The sequence below is a fragment of the Pezoporus wallicus genome, unplaced genomic scaffold (assembly GCF_028554395.1).
Source record: "Pezoporus wallicus isolate ANWC-B61680 ecotype Strahan unplaced genomic scaffold, APGP_CSIRO_Pwel_v1 contig_3489, whole genome shotgun sequence".
Lineage (NCBI taxonomy): Eukaryota > Metazoa > Chordata > Aves > Psittaciformes > Psittacidae > Pezoporus > Pezoporus wallicus.
The window spans coordinates 1273424-1291896 of NW_026635093.1; the positions used below are offsets into that span (position 1 = coordinate 1273424).

Genomic DNA, 18473 nt, shown 5'->3' on the forward strand with positions numbered 1-18473 from the left:
CATAAGTACTGATAGCTCCGTCTTTGAAGGAAATCTCACTTATTAATACCATCAACGGTCCCCCTCCGAACTGTAACTTTGTTGTTCTTTGCAAACACACAATAGACATTGTGATGAATTTTACAGCTTACAAAATGACAGGAATGGTTTACATTTTTGGAAACATTGTCCTTGTTGGAGCTGTGTCATCCTCATTTTTCTAATTGGAAGTGGCAACTGACAGTGCTTACCTATGACTAGCTCATTTTTGTTTACTTGCTATACTATGAAAAAACAAGCAAAACCCTGTCATCAACATAGAAAGACTAAACTTGACTGTTTCAAGCTTTTTTTGTCATTTTTTGTATTGAGTAGCAACTTAGAACATGCAGACCAATATGCATCATTTTTATCTTGAGTAGATGTATGAGTGTAATGTCATGCATGGATCATAATTCCATGATCCATAGGTTTCCATTTAACTTTTTAACATCTCTGTTTGCCAAGTACTTCATAATATTGAATAAACTGTAATCATCTTCTTGCTCACTCCAGTATTTTCTACTTACAAAAGAAACTCCCACATGAACACTCATAAATAATGCAGTCAAAGGTTAGGAGTTAGTATAAATATAGTTTATAGGGGACAAAAAAGCAAAAGTAAGAGAAGTGCTTACAGGGCCACATCCATTCTTGCTTATTGTGTAGACTACTGCATTCTGAAATAAAAACAGGAGTCAGTTATTTCCATGTAAAGAATAAAGGCGGGGCAGAAAAAAAGAGAAGCCCTACTGCTTACGGTGTGAAAAGCTGTACAATTGAGAATGTGTACGTGCAAACAGGGGATAAGCAAGTGCAAAGGTTACCAGTTCACTGGCATCTGGCTGTATCAATTCTAAGTCAGTCATCGTCTGGATCTTGTATAACTTTGCCATTGGTTGTACAATCTTTCAAAAGCTATAAGTTGTTTTACTAAATGGTCTGTATTTCAGAAAAAATAAACAACTTCATGCAGTTAAATGACAGGATGAGAAACCTAACTCTTAGGAAAGAGTATGTATCATATCTGAAGAAAATACAACGAAGAAAAATCAGTATTTAGTATATAGACATCAAAACAATTGGTATTCTCAGAGGCTGGTGATTCTGCTTACAAGTAGTGAAGACTGAACTAATGGAGTATTACCAGATAATTCATTAATAAGTAGTAAAAAATACATCTTTGAGAAGCTCAGTTCAAGAAACTGGAGACATACCAGAAAGCACCTGACAGTTCAAGTGCAAATAGGCATGTTATGGTAGTGGAGGTAATTAACTAGAACACAAGTATCCATTTCTGTGATTAAGGAAGTGAAAGCAATCGATGAGAGTGCAGACATACACTCCCCAGAAGCTTTAAAAGGCTAACTAGTCAGCGAAGTCCCTAAATTTTCAACTGCAAGTATAATCTGCTGTTAAAAGTGATACAGACATTATAGTGGAGCTTTAATGTACACATGAGTATCTGGTGAAGTTTGGAGAAAATCTGTGGGGAAGTCAGTGAAACACACGCATAATTCCAAAACTATAAAAGAAATGATTTTATGGTTCTGTATTTTATAAATACCATAGAACCACAGAAAAATTTAGGTTGGAAAATACCTTTAAGATCATGGAGACCAACCATAGAGGGGTTGGAACTAGATCTTCAAGGTCCCTTCCAATCCAAACCATTCTATGATTTTATAATAATATATTTGGATTACAATACAAATGCTTACGCTTGCTTTATAAAATTATCATTCTCACTATGACAAATAGAAATTATTCCATCTCTGCAGTTTCCTCTTTCTGAAAGGCACTGCACACAGTGAGGGGGTCCTTTTACTTCTTAGAATCATAGAATCATAGAAAGGTTTGGGTTGAAAAGATCATCCAATTCCAACCCCCTGCCATGGGCAGGGACATCTCACACTTATTGTTTCTATATGCGAAGGCTTCAGATCACAGGGAACACTCCTAAGGGTCAGCAACAAACCAGCTTGACTGAATTCACAGAGTGTTTGCTGCATACACAGGTAGGAATCCCCTAGGAAGATGGAAGGAATCTTTCTGCAAAAGGGTCAAGTTAAAGCTTGATAAAAATGTTTAATGTGTGAGATCAGAGGTGGTGAAGCTTTTTGTAGTTAAGAATACTGACAGCAATCTACTGAATTCAACAGAGTGTAGGAAGCTGAACCTAGTCCATGTACTGGACACACAGTTCAATGGAACAATAACTCATTCTGCATTAGCTAGCAGAGGTGGTATTTCAGTACAGTATTAAATCACCTGAGAACGCTGTAGTTACAGAGTTTTAGTCGTTTGAGGTTACTGGAAGTTAGAACTCTTACCGGACTGCCTGAATAGCTGCTCTGAGAGGAACTGGAAGGTCCAACCTGGAAAGAAACCAAAATGCTATTTATTATTTTGCAGAAAATTGATTTTTAGCTTATTTTTAGATTTTTTTTTAATGAAAGAAGGATCTACCTAGTGGGAAAAGGATCAACATACAAGATAGTCTTCTCTGACTTCATTATATCGACTGATACTATTGAAATTATCTCACAGATCTTTAAAGATCTCTGAATTTTTAATCAAATAATCAAAAGTTAAAATCAAATAATCAAAACTATACCAAAACAGCTGGCATAAATCAACATAATTCAGTTGCTTGCACCCTTTTTTATCTGGCCTCATATACTTGATGTGCATCATTGAGGAGGAGATCTACACTGTCAAGACCATTAAAAAGTATATGAAAATTTTTTAGTGGTATGACTATCTAATCACTGAACACTGTGGCATGTAGGGCATATTTGCTGGGAGAAAGGAAAGAAGAAAAAGAGGTTTTTTCTCTTAGCTGCCAGTGATAGCTTTCAGAAAAATAAAATCAAATACTTGAATTCTATAAGTAGATGATGATCTGCAAAAGGCAAGTTTTCAGAGCTGTTGCAATAAGTGGTCTTTAAAAGCAAGCAAGCACTATGACTAAAAAGAGAAGACAGAAGAAAGGAAACTTCTCTTAGAAAGTTACTCCAAATCAGCTCGAGAGAACCGGCAGGAGGAAATGGGAACAAGGTTGATGACCATTTAGGAAGTTTGGGACTTTCATCAACCAAGGTAAATTGCCAAATAGAAAAATTTATTGTGCAACAAGATGGATAAAGATTTGAGTAGAAGCAGGTTTTGACTGGCTCTTGAGGTCTTGAGCAATTAGCAGTGTTTCAATGTCTTTGGAGAAAGAATACTTACCATGACGCATCCGCCTTGTGTTGTGTAAGTCCCCCCAAGCTGCGAGAAAATACAGGTTCCAGTTACTGTTTATTGACTGGTGTATAAGTACTACACTATTTTAAACAGTAAATCAACTGAATGCACATTCATGTCTGAATGAAGGAGCCAAGTGTTTTATTGCTTACAATACCTCACACATTGTAACAATCCGACCCAAGAACTGACATTAAGTAATTAAAAATTAATTATTAACTAATTTAACTAATTAATTAACTAATTAAAAACTAATTCAAAACTGCATACAAGAATATAGGCAGAAATGAGATCTTACTAGGAAAGTAATTTAAATGGGACAATATAACTTTTTGTGCTATAACCATGAAACAACTGGGCCAGTATGACAGGAATTCTAAAAACTGGGAAATTGAAGAAAAACTGCTCTTACCTTCTTACATTCTAGTGCTATCATAACCTGTTGGGGGGAAAGAGCAGAAATTATTTACTAAAAAAAAAAAAAAAAAGCAACATATTATAGGAAACAGGAGAGGTGCTCACTCTTGGTTAGATCACAAGATGACATAAATCAGTATTGCTACAGCCAAGAACCAATACTGTATATTTGAACAGACTTTCTTTGCTTTAGCTGCCAGTCATGTTTAAGATGTTTCATATAAGCATAATTCTTGGCTAAAGAGTAATCAAACTCATTTCTAAGAATATGCTACACAGCTCTTGTTCCAGTGACTGAGGCTTCAGATGGGTGTACTATGCTTTAGATTAGCATAGTACACCACAAGTATAATTGAGTTATCCTGATGACCAATTTGGTTTTCTTTGTCTTTATGCTATGGATTGTTCTAAGAACTAGATTGTTAGTTTCCTTTCACTCAAAACATACCTTCCTTTTACTTTTTCCTGTCCCATTAACTGACTCAGAATGTGTAGGTGTGAGAGTTTTGCTTTGAATTCCAACCCAGAATTTCTCTAGATCTTGAACAACAGTTGCACTGGAGAGAGAACAAAATAACCATTATCTTTCTATCAAATTATTTCAATATAAATTACCAATGAACTCTCTTCCCTCCTCTGCCCCCAGCCAAGAAAATCCACTCTGTTTTGATTTTAAGAGTGTGCAGTCCAAAATTGACAAGAACATCATCATTTCCCAGAACGCTTCGCTTTCCCAGTTACTGTGTTATCATCTTGCACTATTTTGAAGATAAATAAAACAGATGCTGAGAAGGAGCAGAAAGGGCACTATTTCAAGAAGCATTGACTTCAGTGAGGCTTATCTGCTCAAATGTCCATAACAATTGTCACACCTCTTTCCTGCTCTGACAAGCTCCATGATTGTGAACTGATTTTCACCAATTAATGACAGGAAATGACTGTGGTTTTAAGTTTTGTTCTTTTGCCCTTTTTTGTTTTCCTCAAGATTTAATGAAGCAAGGCCCCTATTATAAATCTATGCTCAAACAGTATTGAGATCAAATATTTAGATATTTTCCAATTACATCAAACATGCATTTTTGTAGATCAGATGATATTTTTACAAGCATCAGATCTGCAAGAAAAGTAGCTCTGAACATAGGATAAATCTGTCTTCTATTTGCAACAATTAGTTCATGGATTGTAAACTTAAATTTATCTTACAAGCATTTACATCAAACTACTGTTCTGCTGTTCAAAAAGAAAAAAGTTTTAACTAATTAGTTCGAACTTCACTTACTCACTTAGTTATATTCATATTGCTAACCCTGTAATTAAAGAGGCCAAAGTGTAAAAACTAGTTACTCAAAGATCCATTAATAACATTATTTACATATATTAACATCTGTAGGACAGTGTTAATTTTATATTATTATAATAATTGATAATATAAATTTATATAAACATCTATATAAATTTATATACACATTTATATAAATTTATATATTTATGGAAATATAAATATGTTTATTATTATACCTTAAAATGGAAAAATGTTTTGAGAGTAGCCCTGAGGAAAAAGACTTGGGGGTGCTGATGAGAAGCTCAACATGACCTGCCAGTGTGTATTTGCAGCTCAGAAAGCCAACTGTATCCTGGTCTGCATCAAAAGGACCATGAGTAGCAGGCTGAAGGAGGGGATCCTGCTCCTCTACTCTGCTCTCGTGAGACCTCACTTGGAGTATTGTGTGCAGTTCTGGGGCCTCTAACACAAGAGAGAGATCAGAGGAGGCCACAAAGATGCTCTGAGAGCTAGAGCACCTCTCCTAGGAATACAGGCTGAAAGAGTTCAGGTTGTTCTCTTCAGGAGAAGAGAAGGCTCCAGGGAGACCTTAGAGCTGCTCCAGTGCCCAAAGGGGGCCTACAAGGATGCTGGAGAAGGATTTCTGACAGGGCCTGTAGGGACAGAACAAAGAGGAATGGCTTTAACCTGCCAGAGGGAGGATTGAGATGAGCACTTAGGCAGAAGTTCTTCCCTGTGAGGGCGCTGAGGCCCTTGGACAGGGTGCTGCCCCATCCCTGGCAGTGTTCAAGGCCAGGCTGGATGGGGCTTGGAGCAACCTGCTCTAATGGAAGGTGTCCCTACCCATGGCAGGGGGTTAGAACTGGATGAGCATTAGGGGTTTTCAACCCAAACCATTCCATGATTCTATGATTTTATGTTATTTAATGGATACAGTGGAAAGTTACAGCAAACTATGAAAACCCCACAATTGCGGCAAGACAAGAACATCAGCAAGAGCAACACAAACCCATGTCAAAATAACCCATAGAAATAAAATTTCAAGGAAAAAAAAGAAAAAATGTAAACAATTATTTACATAAATTGAAGATCTTTAACACCATGGGGAGCAATCCATGTTGTTGTAACTTTCTGTTTCACATCTGAATTGGCATGACTTACTGCTGAATTCTGCAATTAAAAACAAATACATATAATTATATAAGATACAAAAGTGACTTTTTTTGTCTCTTGAGGTAAGACTGATGTCCTCCTAAAAAGCGCCACAGAGATTCTATGAAATTCATTCCACATGCAGAAGATACATGTATTTCTTGTGCAAGTCTAAATTTTTTAACTCTATTAATGAAATAACTTTGCTACAAAAAATGCTCACTACTTCTGTGAATTCTGATTAAAGTATTTAAAAGGAACTAAGCTCAAGTAAGTATTCCAAAGACTGAACACGTACCGTCACGTTATGACACTCCATGCCTTTAGTGTTTGGATCTGTAATTTTAAATGTACCAACAGGAACATCTCCATCTATTTCTCGAGCTTGTAGATTAAATCCTTTAAACCCAACATCTTGAAGTGCTTCCAGAGTCACTGTGAAAACAGACATTTTGAGAAATTTAAGTTTCACACACAACTAAAAGCTCTTAAATGTTTCACAACTGATTTCCCTCACTGCAAAGCACAAGACTGCATGTAGAAAAAGTGCTTTAAAAATTGTTCAGCTTTTAAAAATGTTAATAATCAGGGAAATGGCAAGAAAGAAAAAGGAAGAAATTTGGAGAGGCATTTCTGTTTAAAGTAACATGAAATATCTAATTTAGTGGCAATTTTAGAAGTAACCCTGCCCTACTGAATGACTGCAACTGTCTTATTAATCTCATTTGCTCCACATTCATACTCCGAAAACAAGCCAATGGCCCTGCTGAACAAAAGGTTATTTATTTTCTGTCTAATTAGGCCTACGGAGTCAAAATAGCTACAGAGAATTACATTTCTTTCCACATCTGTTTGAACAGAAAAGATTAACTTTTGCCTAATGCTGAATCGCAAGACCCCTTTTTTTTATGTGCTAGAACTGGAAAAAGAGGAACCAGAGAGTTTGGCTCTCATTTTCTCTATTAAATATGAAAAATTAGTGATTATGAGCTTCTCAATTTGACTTCTCAATTTTGTTACTGAAGGAGCTCAGAAGACTGTGGAAGAGAACAGTTTGTGCATATCCCAGTTAAAAGTAAATTTAAAGAGGCATAACCAAATTTGTTAGGATCTGTCATAAACTTGCTCTGCTAATGCCAATATTAAGCACTTTCACAAATACAATCAGAATAACAGGTTTATGCCCAAATCTATGTGTAGTCATTAAAAATAAGGACAGACAGACTAGGAATGGCACAGAAGTCAAGGCAAGGCTCAATCATTCCTTGACAATAACACCTCCATAATTAGCCTTCCCATTTGTCATCGAATTTCAGTCCTAATTCACCAATTTTTCACAGGTCTCATAGGAGGGATGACATCAAAAGCTTAGACACACTGTTAAATCAAGCACAAACGCAACTGCAAAAGTGTTGGGACGTGACATGCCACAGGTGAAACTGCAGTGAACTCAACTGGGGGGTAACAATGTAGCTCCCTGAGACCAGGTACTGGACACTTTACAATCTGAAGCAATAAAAAGTAGTGCTAAAGCAAGAAAGGCATGGTTAAAAGAAAAAGGGGGAGAAAAAAGGTTATTAACATTTGGGATTCAGTATTTTTGTCATGGTAAATCCCATACAAAATCACAGAAGAATCCGTCTATACTTAAATCCAGCCATTCAACATTTTGCTGGCAATACTCTTTAAAAAATTGCTACCAAAGAGTCCTCCCATCCTTGTAGGAGCTATTCACATGTTTTTCCAAAAATGGAAGCTGTAATAGGACACTTCTCCATTCTTCTCCCTATATACCACCCTCTGTGGAAGCACATCCATGCTACTGGGCTTAGGTAAAACAGAATGTGAACTAGGCAATAGCATTAGTGAATAATGCTCTTTTTCAGCTACTGAGATAGAAGAATAGGTATGTGACAGGTTACAACTCCCACTTCCATGCTTCTAGCAAATGGCTAGAAAAAGCAGCATTCACAAGCCATTTAAAGTGCGATAGCACCATGAGATGGCATCATAGTATGGAGAAACAAGGCTGTCAGGGTGTTCCTTCCAGAGAGCAATTTTGGATTAAGAAGATAAATAGGTTGGTTTAAGCCACAATAGATCCACCTCCTGCAGTACGATAAAATCTGGGATGCAGCTCTTAGAAGTATGACTCAAAATGTCTCACTCTTGAGTTGTCTTATACTGCACCCTGAGATTTTATTTTCCTGTAAGATGACAGCATGTGAGCATCTACTGAGTAGGATCCCTTTGTATTGCAGAGGCCTGACACAACAGCAAATACTCATATACGAAGTTGAAGAGCAACTAATTATTAGTCTGGTTTGGCCAGTCATCATCCCATTTCATTTTAACTTTGTCATAACAATCATAGCATAAAGTTAAAATAAATTTATTAGCCAAGGAAGATAAAAAAAGAGATATACATGTGTATATATATATAAAAAGGACACAATGTATAAACAAATATATACATATATATAAAACATTTTAAAAAAATTAGTATCTCTAGTATAGATGAATGAGATTTAAATAAAAAAATAAATTGAACTAAACTGAGAGGGAAATTGGGAGAATTTTGGTGAGAAGGGGGAATTGTGGGAGAGACAGATTTTTTTACCTTGGACTTCGTTTCCTGGCTCAAAGTTATCAAAAGATACAGCAATAATATAGGGTGGTGCAGATGTCTGTGGGACAGCTTCATAGTTTGGTAACAGAGAATCACAATCAATTGAGGTATTTGTCTGTGGAAAACCAAGGGTTCCGGGCAAAAATATCCCACAGAACAAAAAAACGAAGCTGGGGTGTCTCGTCATCTGAAATAAAAAGACAATATAGATTAAAGTGACTTCTTTTGAGTAGTTGCCATGTTTGACAAACAGCTGCTTTTCTCCAGGGTAGGAAACAGAACAAGACTAGAGAGCTGGGCTTTCATTGCATTCATGTCTTTTGAAGAAAATAAGTTAAACTAAACTGCCTATATACACTGGCAGAGCAGTGCAATATATGACACAAGTATTTCCATTTGAAAATACAATCTCTCGTTATACACATGCCAGCAATCCATGAACAGCCCTGTCTGCTGCATTATGGCTTTAGACTGGAAAAGGATTTAAACAAAAGTCCTCCTGGTTAAGCCAGCAGATTTAGCTCAGTCCCTTTGTTATTCAAGAGCTAAGACACAATCCTTAGTCTCTCAAACTGCTTTGTGTAGCTCTAACCATGATTAACATGGTCTCTTTTGACTGCTTTGCCTACTCCCACTTCCAAGAGACAACCAAGAAATCTATTGTTAAATGCCCCAGAGAACTCTTAGAAGTTTTTAAAGATATTTGTTTCCTGAAGGACTTAACAAGATTTCTGCAAAGTCCTTTGGAACTTCTAAACAAGTTAAAACTACTAAATTGTTCAGCGTGCTTCCTATAGGATAAGAATATTATACCCAGGACAGAAATTCACAGAAATAACTAAGAGGCAGAACTGAAGTCCAGTCTCCAAGGACTCTCAGTGGAAAGAAAATGTATTTTCTTAAATGAACTATAAATTCACTTGTAGCACTGACATTGATAGTAAACTGTTTCCAGGAAAGAAAAGAAACATTTCCCAGCAGTATTCTCAGGTGTCTAATGCCAGATTTTCTGGCCCATTCTCAAAGTCTAAACATTCAACCATGGCACCACAAAATTTGTCAGGCCATTACATCTTATGAATATCATCACTGTTCCAGCTACAAAAAGGCTGATACAACTGTTAAATCACAAGAACTTAGTCAAATACTATATTCGATGCTGTCTGCTACAGGGTTGCCTTGTGCGATACAATAAGCTGTAAGAGAAAGGAGATAATTGACTTGAGTTTTTTTAAGTTTTACAAACACAAGAGATATGTTCAGTTTGTATCATCAACCTGTGTATCTTCATTTGCACATGAATGTGGAAGACCATTTGGTTTTGCATGTGCTAATGAATTAAGTAACAGGAGCATTTGGAAGCAGCAGGGAAAGCTTCAGAACACAATTCCAAACACTCATATACTTAACTCTGGGTAGCTTTTTAAAAAGCCTCATGAGTCAATAGATAATAAAAGAGGTGACTGTGAAGTGTTGAAAGATTTCCTATAGGAAGATGGAGGTTTGCATGGTGTCATAACCAGTAAGTGCAGCAATCAGGATACATATGCAAGTTACCATGTCTTTAAAGCAGAGGGAGACTATCCCTCCCAAAAGTGCCATGAAAATGTCACTTCAATGGGATCCTGGGCAGCATCATGTTTTGGTATCAGTGTGCTGGGTGCGGTTGTCCCATCTCTTGTGACGATTTGGACATGGCCTGCCTCTAATTAAACTTTAAACACAGCATGTAGGTGCTATTATGGCGACAGATGTGGTAAACAGTGATTTAATATGAACCAGTCTACGTGTTGTTGAAATCTCTGTCTGACTCACAGAGAGGTGGAAGAAAAAACTGTTCCTAATTAGATGTTCTATTTCAAAGCACAGAGTCCTTAGCACTAGTTCAGCTAGTACTGAAAAACTGTTTGGAGCTACACTCCGCCACGAAAGGAAAGCAGGGTGAAATCTCCTTTCCTCTTTTTTCTGACTAGAAGAAAGCACAACAAGTTGAAACACAGCTGAGATGCCTTCTCCATGCATCAGCTCTCTGACTTAACAGTTCCAAAGCTATCCTAGGCTCAACATGCCATCCTTTGGAAGCAGGTTTTAGATGAGAAAGAGGGAGAGAGCAGCATCTTACAAAACTCCAAGTCCAGACTTGAGGCAGGAGCAGAAAAAAATTCCCATGGACCCTGAGTTCCAATACATATTCAATGCAATCATGTTATCTTGCATCACAAGTTGACCTTTTCTTCATGGAAAATGTAAAGAAATTAAAAGTAAATATTTATAAAATAGAAGCAATTTTGTCAAAAGAAGGAATTTTGTCAACCAAATATCATTTGCAAGCTTCTAATTGGATATAATTGTGAAAATATGACTGTCTTCTCAGTTCCTTTATCTAATGGATTCTAATTCTTTTTATCACAGATACAATCCCTTCCTCCTCTGAGCCTACATGGCCCTCATCTTTGCAGTACCTGAGCTGCTACCTTAAATATCCACTTCAACATTTAGTTTACTACGACTTGGGGCCAACAATTAAATCCCCAGGTACTAGTTACTTAGCTACAGTATTCAAAGTCTAGTGGACTTGGGAAGAGGTGCTTTGGTGGCTTGCTTCTCCAGAGCCTTAGGCAAATTTCTGAATAGAGACAAAAGTCGTTTTAAAAGCCTTTAAATATAGAGCATTTAATATAATAAACACCTTTCTGTAATTTGAAAAAGCATAGTCCTGGCATGCCCATCCTGCCAACAGTCCTGTAGACCCCTTTCTAACCCCATCATTTATGAGTATTTTCCTCTCTTTTCTTCTCCTAGATGCTCTTGATGAGCCACAGACCTCCTCCTTAGCCTCGGAGAACAAGTACCAGCAGTTAGTGTGCACCCATCCACCACATCCCCACCAACACACCTTCCCTCCGTGCGGGCACCTCCGGTCCCTCGGTGGTCAGCGTGGAGGAGCTGCAGCCTGGCAGTGCTGGTGGCCCAGCAAGATGAGAGGGAGGAGGTGGAAGGCTCAACCAATCCGGGGCGAGGCGGGGAGCTGGTGTGGCCAATCAGGGCCAGCCATGCTCCTGCCCTGGAAATGAGGACAGCAGAGGTGGGACCGCGCTGCCCAGATGGGGCGAGGACAACACACGCCGCACTCCTCATGGGTGAGTCATGCCCCTCGACCTCTAACTCTAACTCTAACCTGGCACAGGGAAGGCTTCTCCAGGGTGATAGCCTCAACTGCTGTGTTGATTACAGTCACAGAAGTACGCTACACGAAACACTTAACTAACATTTCATGAGCGGTTCCCTTAAAGTGTTCTACACTGGTTGGTTTAACTTGACCTCGGAGCATCTCTGAGAGTATCTAGGAGATGCTCTGCTGCTGTTTTTTCACTTTTCTATGCCTTTCTTACACCTGGAAAAGACATGGACAATTCCAATCACGTATTGGAACAGGCTGCCCAGGGCAGTGCTGGAGTCACCATCCCTGCAAGTGTTCACACACCGCGGAGACGAGGCCTCAGTGCCATGGGTTAGTGGTGGCCTTGGCAATGCTGGGAACGGTTGGACTGGATGATCTTTTCCAGTCTACTTAATTCTATGATTCTACAAATACCACCAAGCATTTTCTCAGAGCAAAGAGTTATTGAGGCTGTTTCATTTCATGTACCTTGTGGGAAGGGCCTGAAATTATTTTATCTGACCTGCATTAAAAACTAACTTATTTTTTCTTTTCAGAAGCATTTTCACAGGGTCTCTGCTGAAGACTGGGAGAAGCCTGAAAGCTGGATGACATAGAGGATAGAATATTTTCAGCTGGAAGAGATATACAATCATCTAGTCCATCTGCCTGATCATTTCAGCGCTAAGGCCATTGTACAAATGCCTCTTAAATGCTGCCAGGCCTGGGGCATTGACCACATTCCAGTGCTTGACCACCCTCTTGGTGGTTTCACCTCTCATGCTGAGGTGAAACTTCTTGTGTTTTAGTTTATAGCCATTGCTCCTCGTCCTGTCACAGAATACAAGGGAGAAGAGCTCAGCACCTCTCTCCCCACTTCCCCTCCTCAGGAAGTGGTAGAGAGCAATGAGGTTGCCCCTCAGCATCCTTTTCTCCACATTAGACAAGCTCACAGTCCTTAGCTGCTCTTCATAGGACTTTCCTTCCAGCCCTTTCATCAGCTTTCTTGCCCTCCTCTGGATTCAAGAACCTTAACAGTATGACAGATATTTCCATTTAACCAGTGAATAACAGGAAATCCACGACGCAAAGACTTTTCACAAGAAACTTCTTCAACTTCTTGATGGTCGTGCATTAAAATTACAATTCAAAATGCTGACAGTATTTTACAAACAGTCTCTATTTTTAAGATTTAGTGAATTTAACTAACTGTATTCCCTTTCAGTTAATTACATTTAATTAATGAGGAGCATTTTATTTACATTATTCCATTATGAAAGACATTACTTCCTATCTGTTACTATCCACTGGGGAAGAGATTGTAATCTGCCTTCTCTTACTGTACCACCAAACTAACCATTGATACCATATTATAAATAGCAATGAAAGTGCATGTTACACACACACACCAGCTTACTGACAACACCATCAAATACGTGACACAGGAAAGGAACGGCAACTGACTGCCCTAGAAACACATAAACAAATGCACATATGCAAGACCTCCTTCTACCATCTAGGAGATACTAATAGGTCACCAGAGGGATCAGAACTATTACTCCAGGCTACTCAGAGCAGCAATCAGTACTCCATGAATATTTGGTTTGACAGATACACAAATGTCAGGCAATGAATTGCTGTAATCTTGGTAATATCATGGTTATAAAGAACCATAGATAAGACAAGCAAGATGATTATGCTGGTTGTAACACTAATAAAATACTACACTGAATAAGCTGGTAAAGACTCAGACCATTAGTTTACAATGTGAGAGTTGTAAACCTGCTGCCCCAGCTCTTACACAATACACTGTTTGTGGTTTATTTCAAAGGAACAGTATTTCCACTGAATCAAACCTAGGGCACTGATTCAGTTTTAATTTACCTGCTCTCCAGAACTGCCAATAAAAAGAAGTCTTTTCAGGTCTCCACACCTGAAAGGACAATTTGGAGATCATGAATTAAATACTGACTGAACTAGTGGTGAATTCCTCACTCTGGTGAAACCATGATTACAAAGTTTGCTACGTACTGAAACTACTGTGCCAGAGCAGATCAACTCAATGCTGGAGCACATGGGCTTTCCTGGTGCTTGGAATGCCTTTGTGCATATTCTTGTGGGAATCTTAGCTATTTTATTTTATTATTTTTAAAGATACCTGAATGTATAGTTGCCCATACAGAGTTTGTTGGTCTTTCTTTAAAATACACACATTAGATTTGTGCCACCAATTCATTTCAGGAACAAGCCAGGAGGCCAGAGATTAGAACAATGAAAGAAAGGGGATCCCTCCTGTAAAGGATACACAGAGGACAACGGGGAATCCAGTCAGCTAGTCACCTAAGCAAAAGAGCGTCTGTTTGAATAAAGAACTGGAAATGCTGGTGGAGTTTTCTAGAAACATTTTGCTTCTACTAAAAGCTCTTCAAACCAAATCAGATCAAAAAGCCCGTTTCTTTTTTCCTCACTGACATCAGGAGCTCCAACTGCCTTCATGACCCTCAACAACCTTCAGCCTGCTCTCTGCAGCTTCTGAGCCAAAGATTCTTTTTGATCTGGTACACTGCCACTGGAAATGCAAGAAAGCATAACAGTGCTTCAGCTAATGTCAGCATAAACAACAAGGTAAAAGATGTGAGGGTTATTTTCATCAGGGTCTGGTATCCTAATCAAACTGCTTTGATTCTTCCAGTAAGCATCACCACTGAGTCTTTCTGGGAGAATTGACAGACTATTTGCTTGGATACCTCAGGTGTGCTGGGAGACAATGAATGATAATCCAGTCACCACCAGAAATCATTTTCAGAGACAATGTGCAAAAGAAGTGGGTTTATGGATAAGAAGAGGTGAGTTTATAATCATACACATCTTTTGTTGAGTACTCCAAACTGACTTCATGCAACAATAAAAGTGAGTGGGAAGAGAAAGAAACTTTATTTCTTCCAAACACTATTTTCCATTGTGCTGACAAAGAAAACAGTTATTACTGAACATCATTGCCTCCTCTTCATGCCAGCTGCCTTCCCAAACTCTCCCAGTCCTTGTCTTTGTTTCCTCCTTGCTCAAAGAGGGAAGGTCAAGAAAAATCCCTGTATATCTTAAAAAACAAAATTTGCATTCCTGATGCTTACTCTGACTATCACAAGAAATATCCACAAGAGATACTTCTGGAAGATCCTACATTTCATCTCCAAATGAAAGTGGTTTGCTTACTGTTCACTATTAGTGCTATTAAGCGGATGTTATCATTGCTGCAATCCTCCAGCATACTCTCTGTAACTTGAAAGTACTCAACTGAGGTTATTTTGAAACACATTCTAGTCTAAATTTAGTGGTGAGAATCCTTACTAGGCTGTGTGAATTGTATGATAATGATTATATGAAGATATATATTTATTTACTTTTCCTTCAAAACCAGTATTTCTTCTGCCTTATACTAGTGTGTCAATATTTATATCCTATTTCCAAGGCCTTTAAGTATTACCACATTTTTTATTTGTAAGGGAACATTATACTTCCTGCTTTCAATAATTATATTGCCTTCTTAAAAATACACCAACATATAATACAGCAGAATGATTTACTGCTCAAAATAGCTCTAGCTGTAACTGAGTATAGTGTTGTTCTTCACAAAAAGAAGACTGCATTAAAATAGTGCATTGTAAGTGCCAACTAAAATTTAGACAGTATATGTTCCACTATTAAGGAAATATATTACATGTACACTGAATAAACATGTAACTAGTAATTCAGTAAACTTACATTTTTACTGGGAAAAATATATAAAAATGATCCTTTCTCACATATTAAAAACTTTCAACTCCTTGTTGTCTTTCATTTTTTGTCTTTGCTCATGTTAGTTGTCTTATCTAAACCTTGCCAACAGTAGTCTAAGTCTGGTACTCTATAAATAACAATGGTCCACACCCCGAAAGTCCTAGTTAGGTGATGTCACTGGGAGCCTAATGAGAATTAGCAAGCAAAAAAAAGGTTTGACTTGACTACAAAAGAGTAGAAAGGGAGTGAACAAATGGATTATTTCTACTGAACCTTTTCTGCCATAGTAGATGAGGGTGAAAAAGATGATTGTGCACAGCTTATGAATGCCATAGTCTTATGTGCTGCTCAGGAGAAACACCTGACATGGACAGCACACACAACAGCAATGACATGTGAACATTGCACCACCTTATCTTGTGCATTGTGCAAGCTAACAAACAGTATTGTCCTATGTGCTTTAAGGTGAGTGCTTGGGTGTGGCTGCAAACATAGGCAATACTTCATATAAGCCACTGTGACTACCATTCGTTAGTGACTTACCAGACTCCATGGGCATCATTAAGCAAATGTAAACATCTGTTCATAGGACAGAAGATACTGTAGAAGAGGGATCCCACTACTGAGATTCGCAGTCTAAAAGGAAACAGCAGCTGTAAGATTAACAATCAAAAATTCACCCTTTTCACAGTCACAGAGAAGCTAAATGATCTCTTAAACATACATCCTACTGGTATTACTGACAGGCTGAGAACATTGGAGCTGTTCAGCCTGGAGAAGCTGCGTGGAGACCTCAGAGCACCTTCCAGTGTCTGAAGGTGGCTACAAGGATGCTGGAGAGGGACTCTTCATCAGGGACTGTAGTGACAGGACAAGGGGTGATGGGTGCAAACTGAAACAGGGGAAGTTCAGGTTACATCTAAGGCAGAAGCTCTTCCCTGTGAGGATGCTGAGGTGCTGGCACAGGGTGCCCAGAGAAGCTGTGGTTGCCCCATCCCTGGTAGTGTTCAAGGACAGGTTGGACAGAGCCTTGGGTGACATGGTCTAGGGTGAGGTTGGAACTTAAGGTCCTTTCCAACCCAAGCCATTCTAGGATTCTATGATTCTAAAATTTTCTTTGTATGTAATTTGCATCTTTGGATCCAGAAGACTTCAAGCACAGATGAAATAGATTTACAGGTTATTTCTAAGTTCCTGTAGCCTAAAGGATTCACCTGGATAGTGGAGCTAATGCAATGCATATATTGGTTAATTCATTCAGCTAGGGTTCATTAATATAAGTTTAGCTTTAGAGCTCCTACCAACCTGCCATTATTGGGTCAAAATATCATAGGTGCATGATACAAAACACTGACTGGTATAAATTCACATTGTTGATTCAGTCTCATGAATTCAAAGATGTTGACTGCTTAGACTGATTGAGTTTTGGCTAATATGAGAGAAATGCTGTTGCATATCCATAACTGATATCCTGTGTGATGAGAAAAATGCACACATCTGGTACTAATAAGCACAGAGCTGCAGCTTGTAAGAGTTTCTTTCAATCTCCTGGCCAAAAAAAAGATGCTCACACTAATGGCAATTCCTTTGGACTTCAGAATCAACTTAAACACTTGGGATCCACTTCTTGGAATCTGTAACTCAAGGAAGTTTATTACTTACCTTTATGTCATTCTATACAGAAGTTCCTAGGTAACAGAATGGGACTTCAGCTTTGGGGGGAGTGGGTGTGGGGTGTGGGGTGTGGTATCTCAGGTTCATCATTTATAGAAGCTAAAAGCAGCCATCCTAGAATGTGCACAACTACTTGAATACAAGAGCATAAATGTGGCAGAGGAAAAAGGGATGGTATGATGGGCTTGTGTGGTTACTGATAATATCAGATTCCCCAGCAACAGCCAATTAACAATATATTTTCCAAGACACGATCGACAAGGTGGTTTAGATTGTACAGGTTTCCAGCAATAACTAATCACATTTTCACTGCATCTTTTCTGTTTGTCTCTGAACACACCTGGCAAACAGTAATGAAGTAATCTCCACAGCTCCTTGTAAGGCAGGGAAGTATTATTATTTGTACCTAATTCTGCAGATGAGGAAACCAAGTCACAGAGGGATTAAGTGACTCGGCCAAGGTCATATAGAAAGTCTGCTACCACTCACGGTATGCGTCAGTCCTTGTCAGCACTCAGTGACACTCCCTGAAGAGTTCACTCAACCCCTTTCTCTGTGTAGGACAGCATCTTTAAGATTTCATAAGTATCATCTTCCACTCTAACCTTGACTGAAAGAAGAAACTCCATCAGCCCAGGTCAGAGTCAGGCTGAGCATGATTCCTAGTTAATGGCTTTCCTGATGTTTCATTTAGGACACATGATTATCTTCAAGATTCTACTTTGTTTTCATCCTGCCAGGAATTCCTCCTCATGGACATCTCTAATTTAAAACTATGTAGCTAGGCAGGATAATAGTCTACAAATGGACCAAGAATATATATCTGCAGTAATTATTTTCAGAGATACATACATATTTCTGTCAGAACACACTCAGGGCACAAATCTCCCAATTTCTACTGCTGCATGTAAAAACCCTACCTTCCTTCTCTACACAATATAAATCAGCTCCAAGTTTCACACAGTTCATGTCATACTATGCATATATATACACATACAGACAAATCACAAATAGCAGAATACCTCCTGTATAGACACTTGTACTACAGCCGGAAATCCATAAGCATACAATCCTTACAGTAAAAAATAGATAGAATAATCTTAAAAAACTAGAAC

At 38.4% G+C, this 18473-nt stretch overlaps 1 protein-coding gene across 1 annotated transcript in view; it reads right to left on the reverse strand.

The window, feature by feature from the left end:
- Positions 1-593: 593 nt before the first annotated feature.
- LOC130595149 (putative defense protein 3) overlaps positions 594-18473 on the reverse strand; it is a 39743-nt gene continuing 21863 nt past the window's right edge. The window contains exons 2-9 of the mRNA XM_057401617.1: positions 8739-8934; positions 6417-6553; positions 6045-6136; positions 4133-4241; positions 3680-3706; positions 3253-3291; positions 2352-2396; positions 594-698 (exon numbers count right to left, since the gene is read on the reverse strand). Of these exons, the coding sequence (XP_057257600.1) occupies positions 594-698; positions 2352-2396; positions 3253-3291; positions 3680-3706; positions 4133-4241; positions 6045-6136; positions 6417-6553; positions 8739-8934 (750 nt within the window). The remainder of the gene's footprint in view (positions 699-2351; positions 2397-3252; positions 3292-3679; positions 3707-4132; positions 4242-6044; positions 6137-6416; positions 6554-8738; positions 8935-18473) is intronic.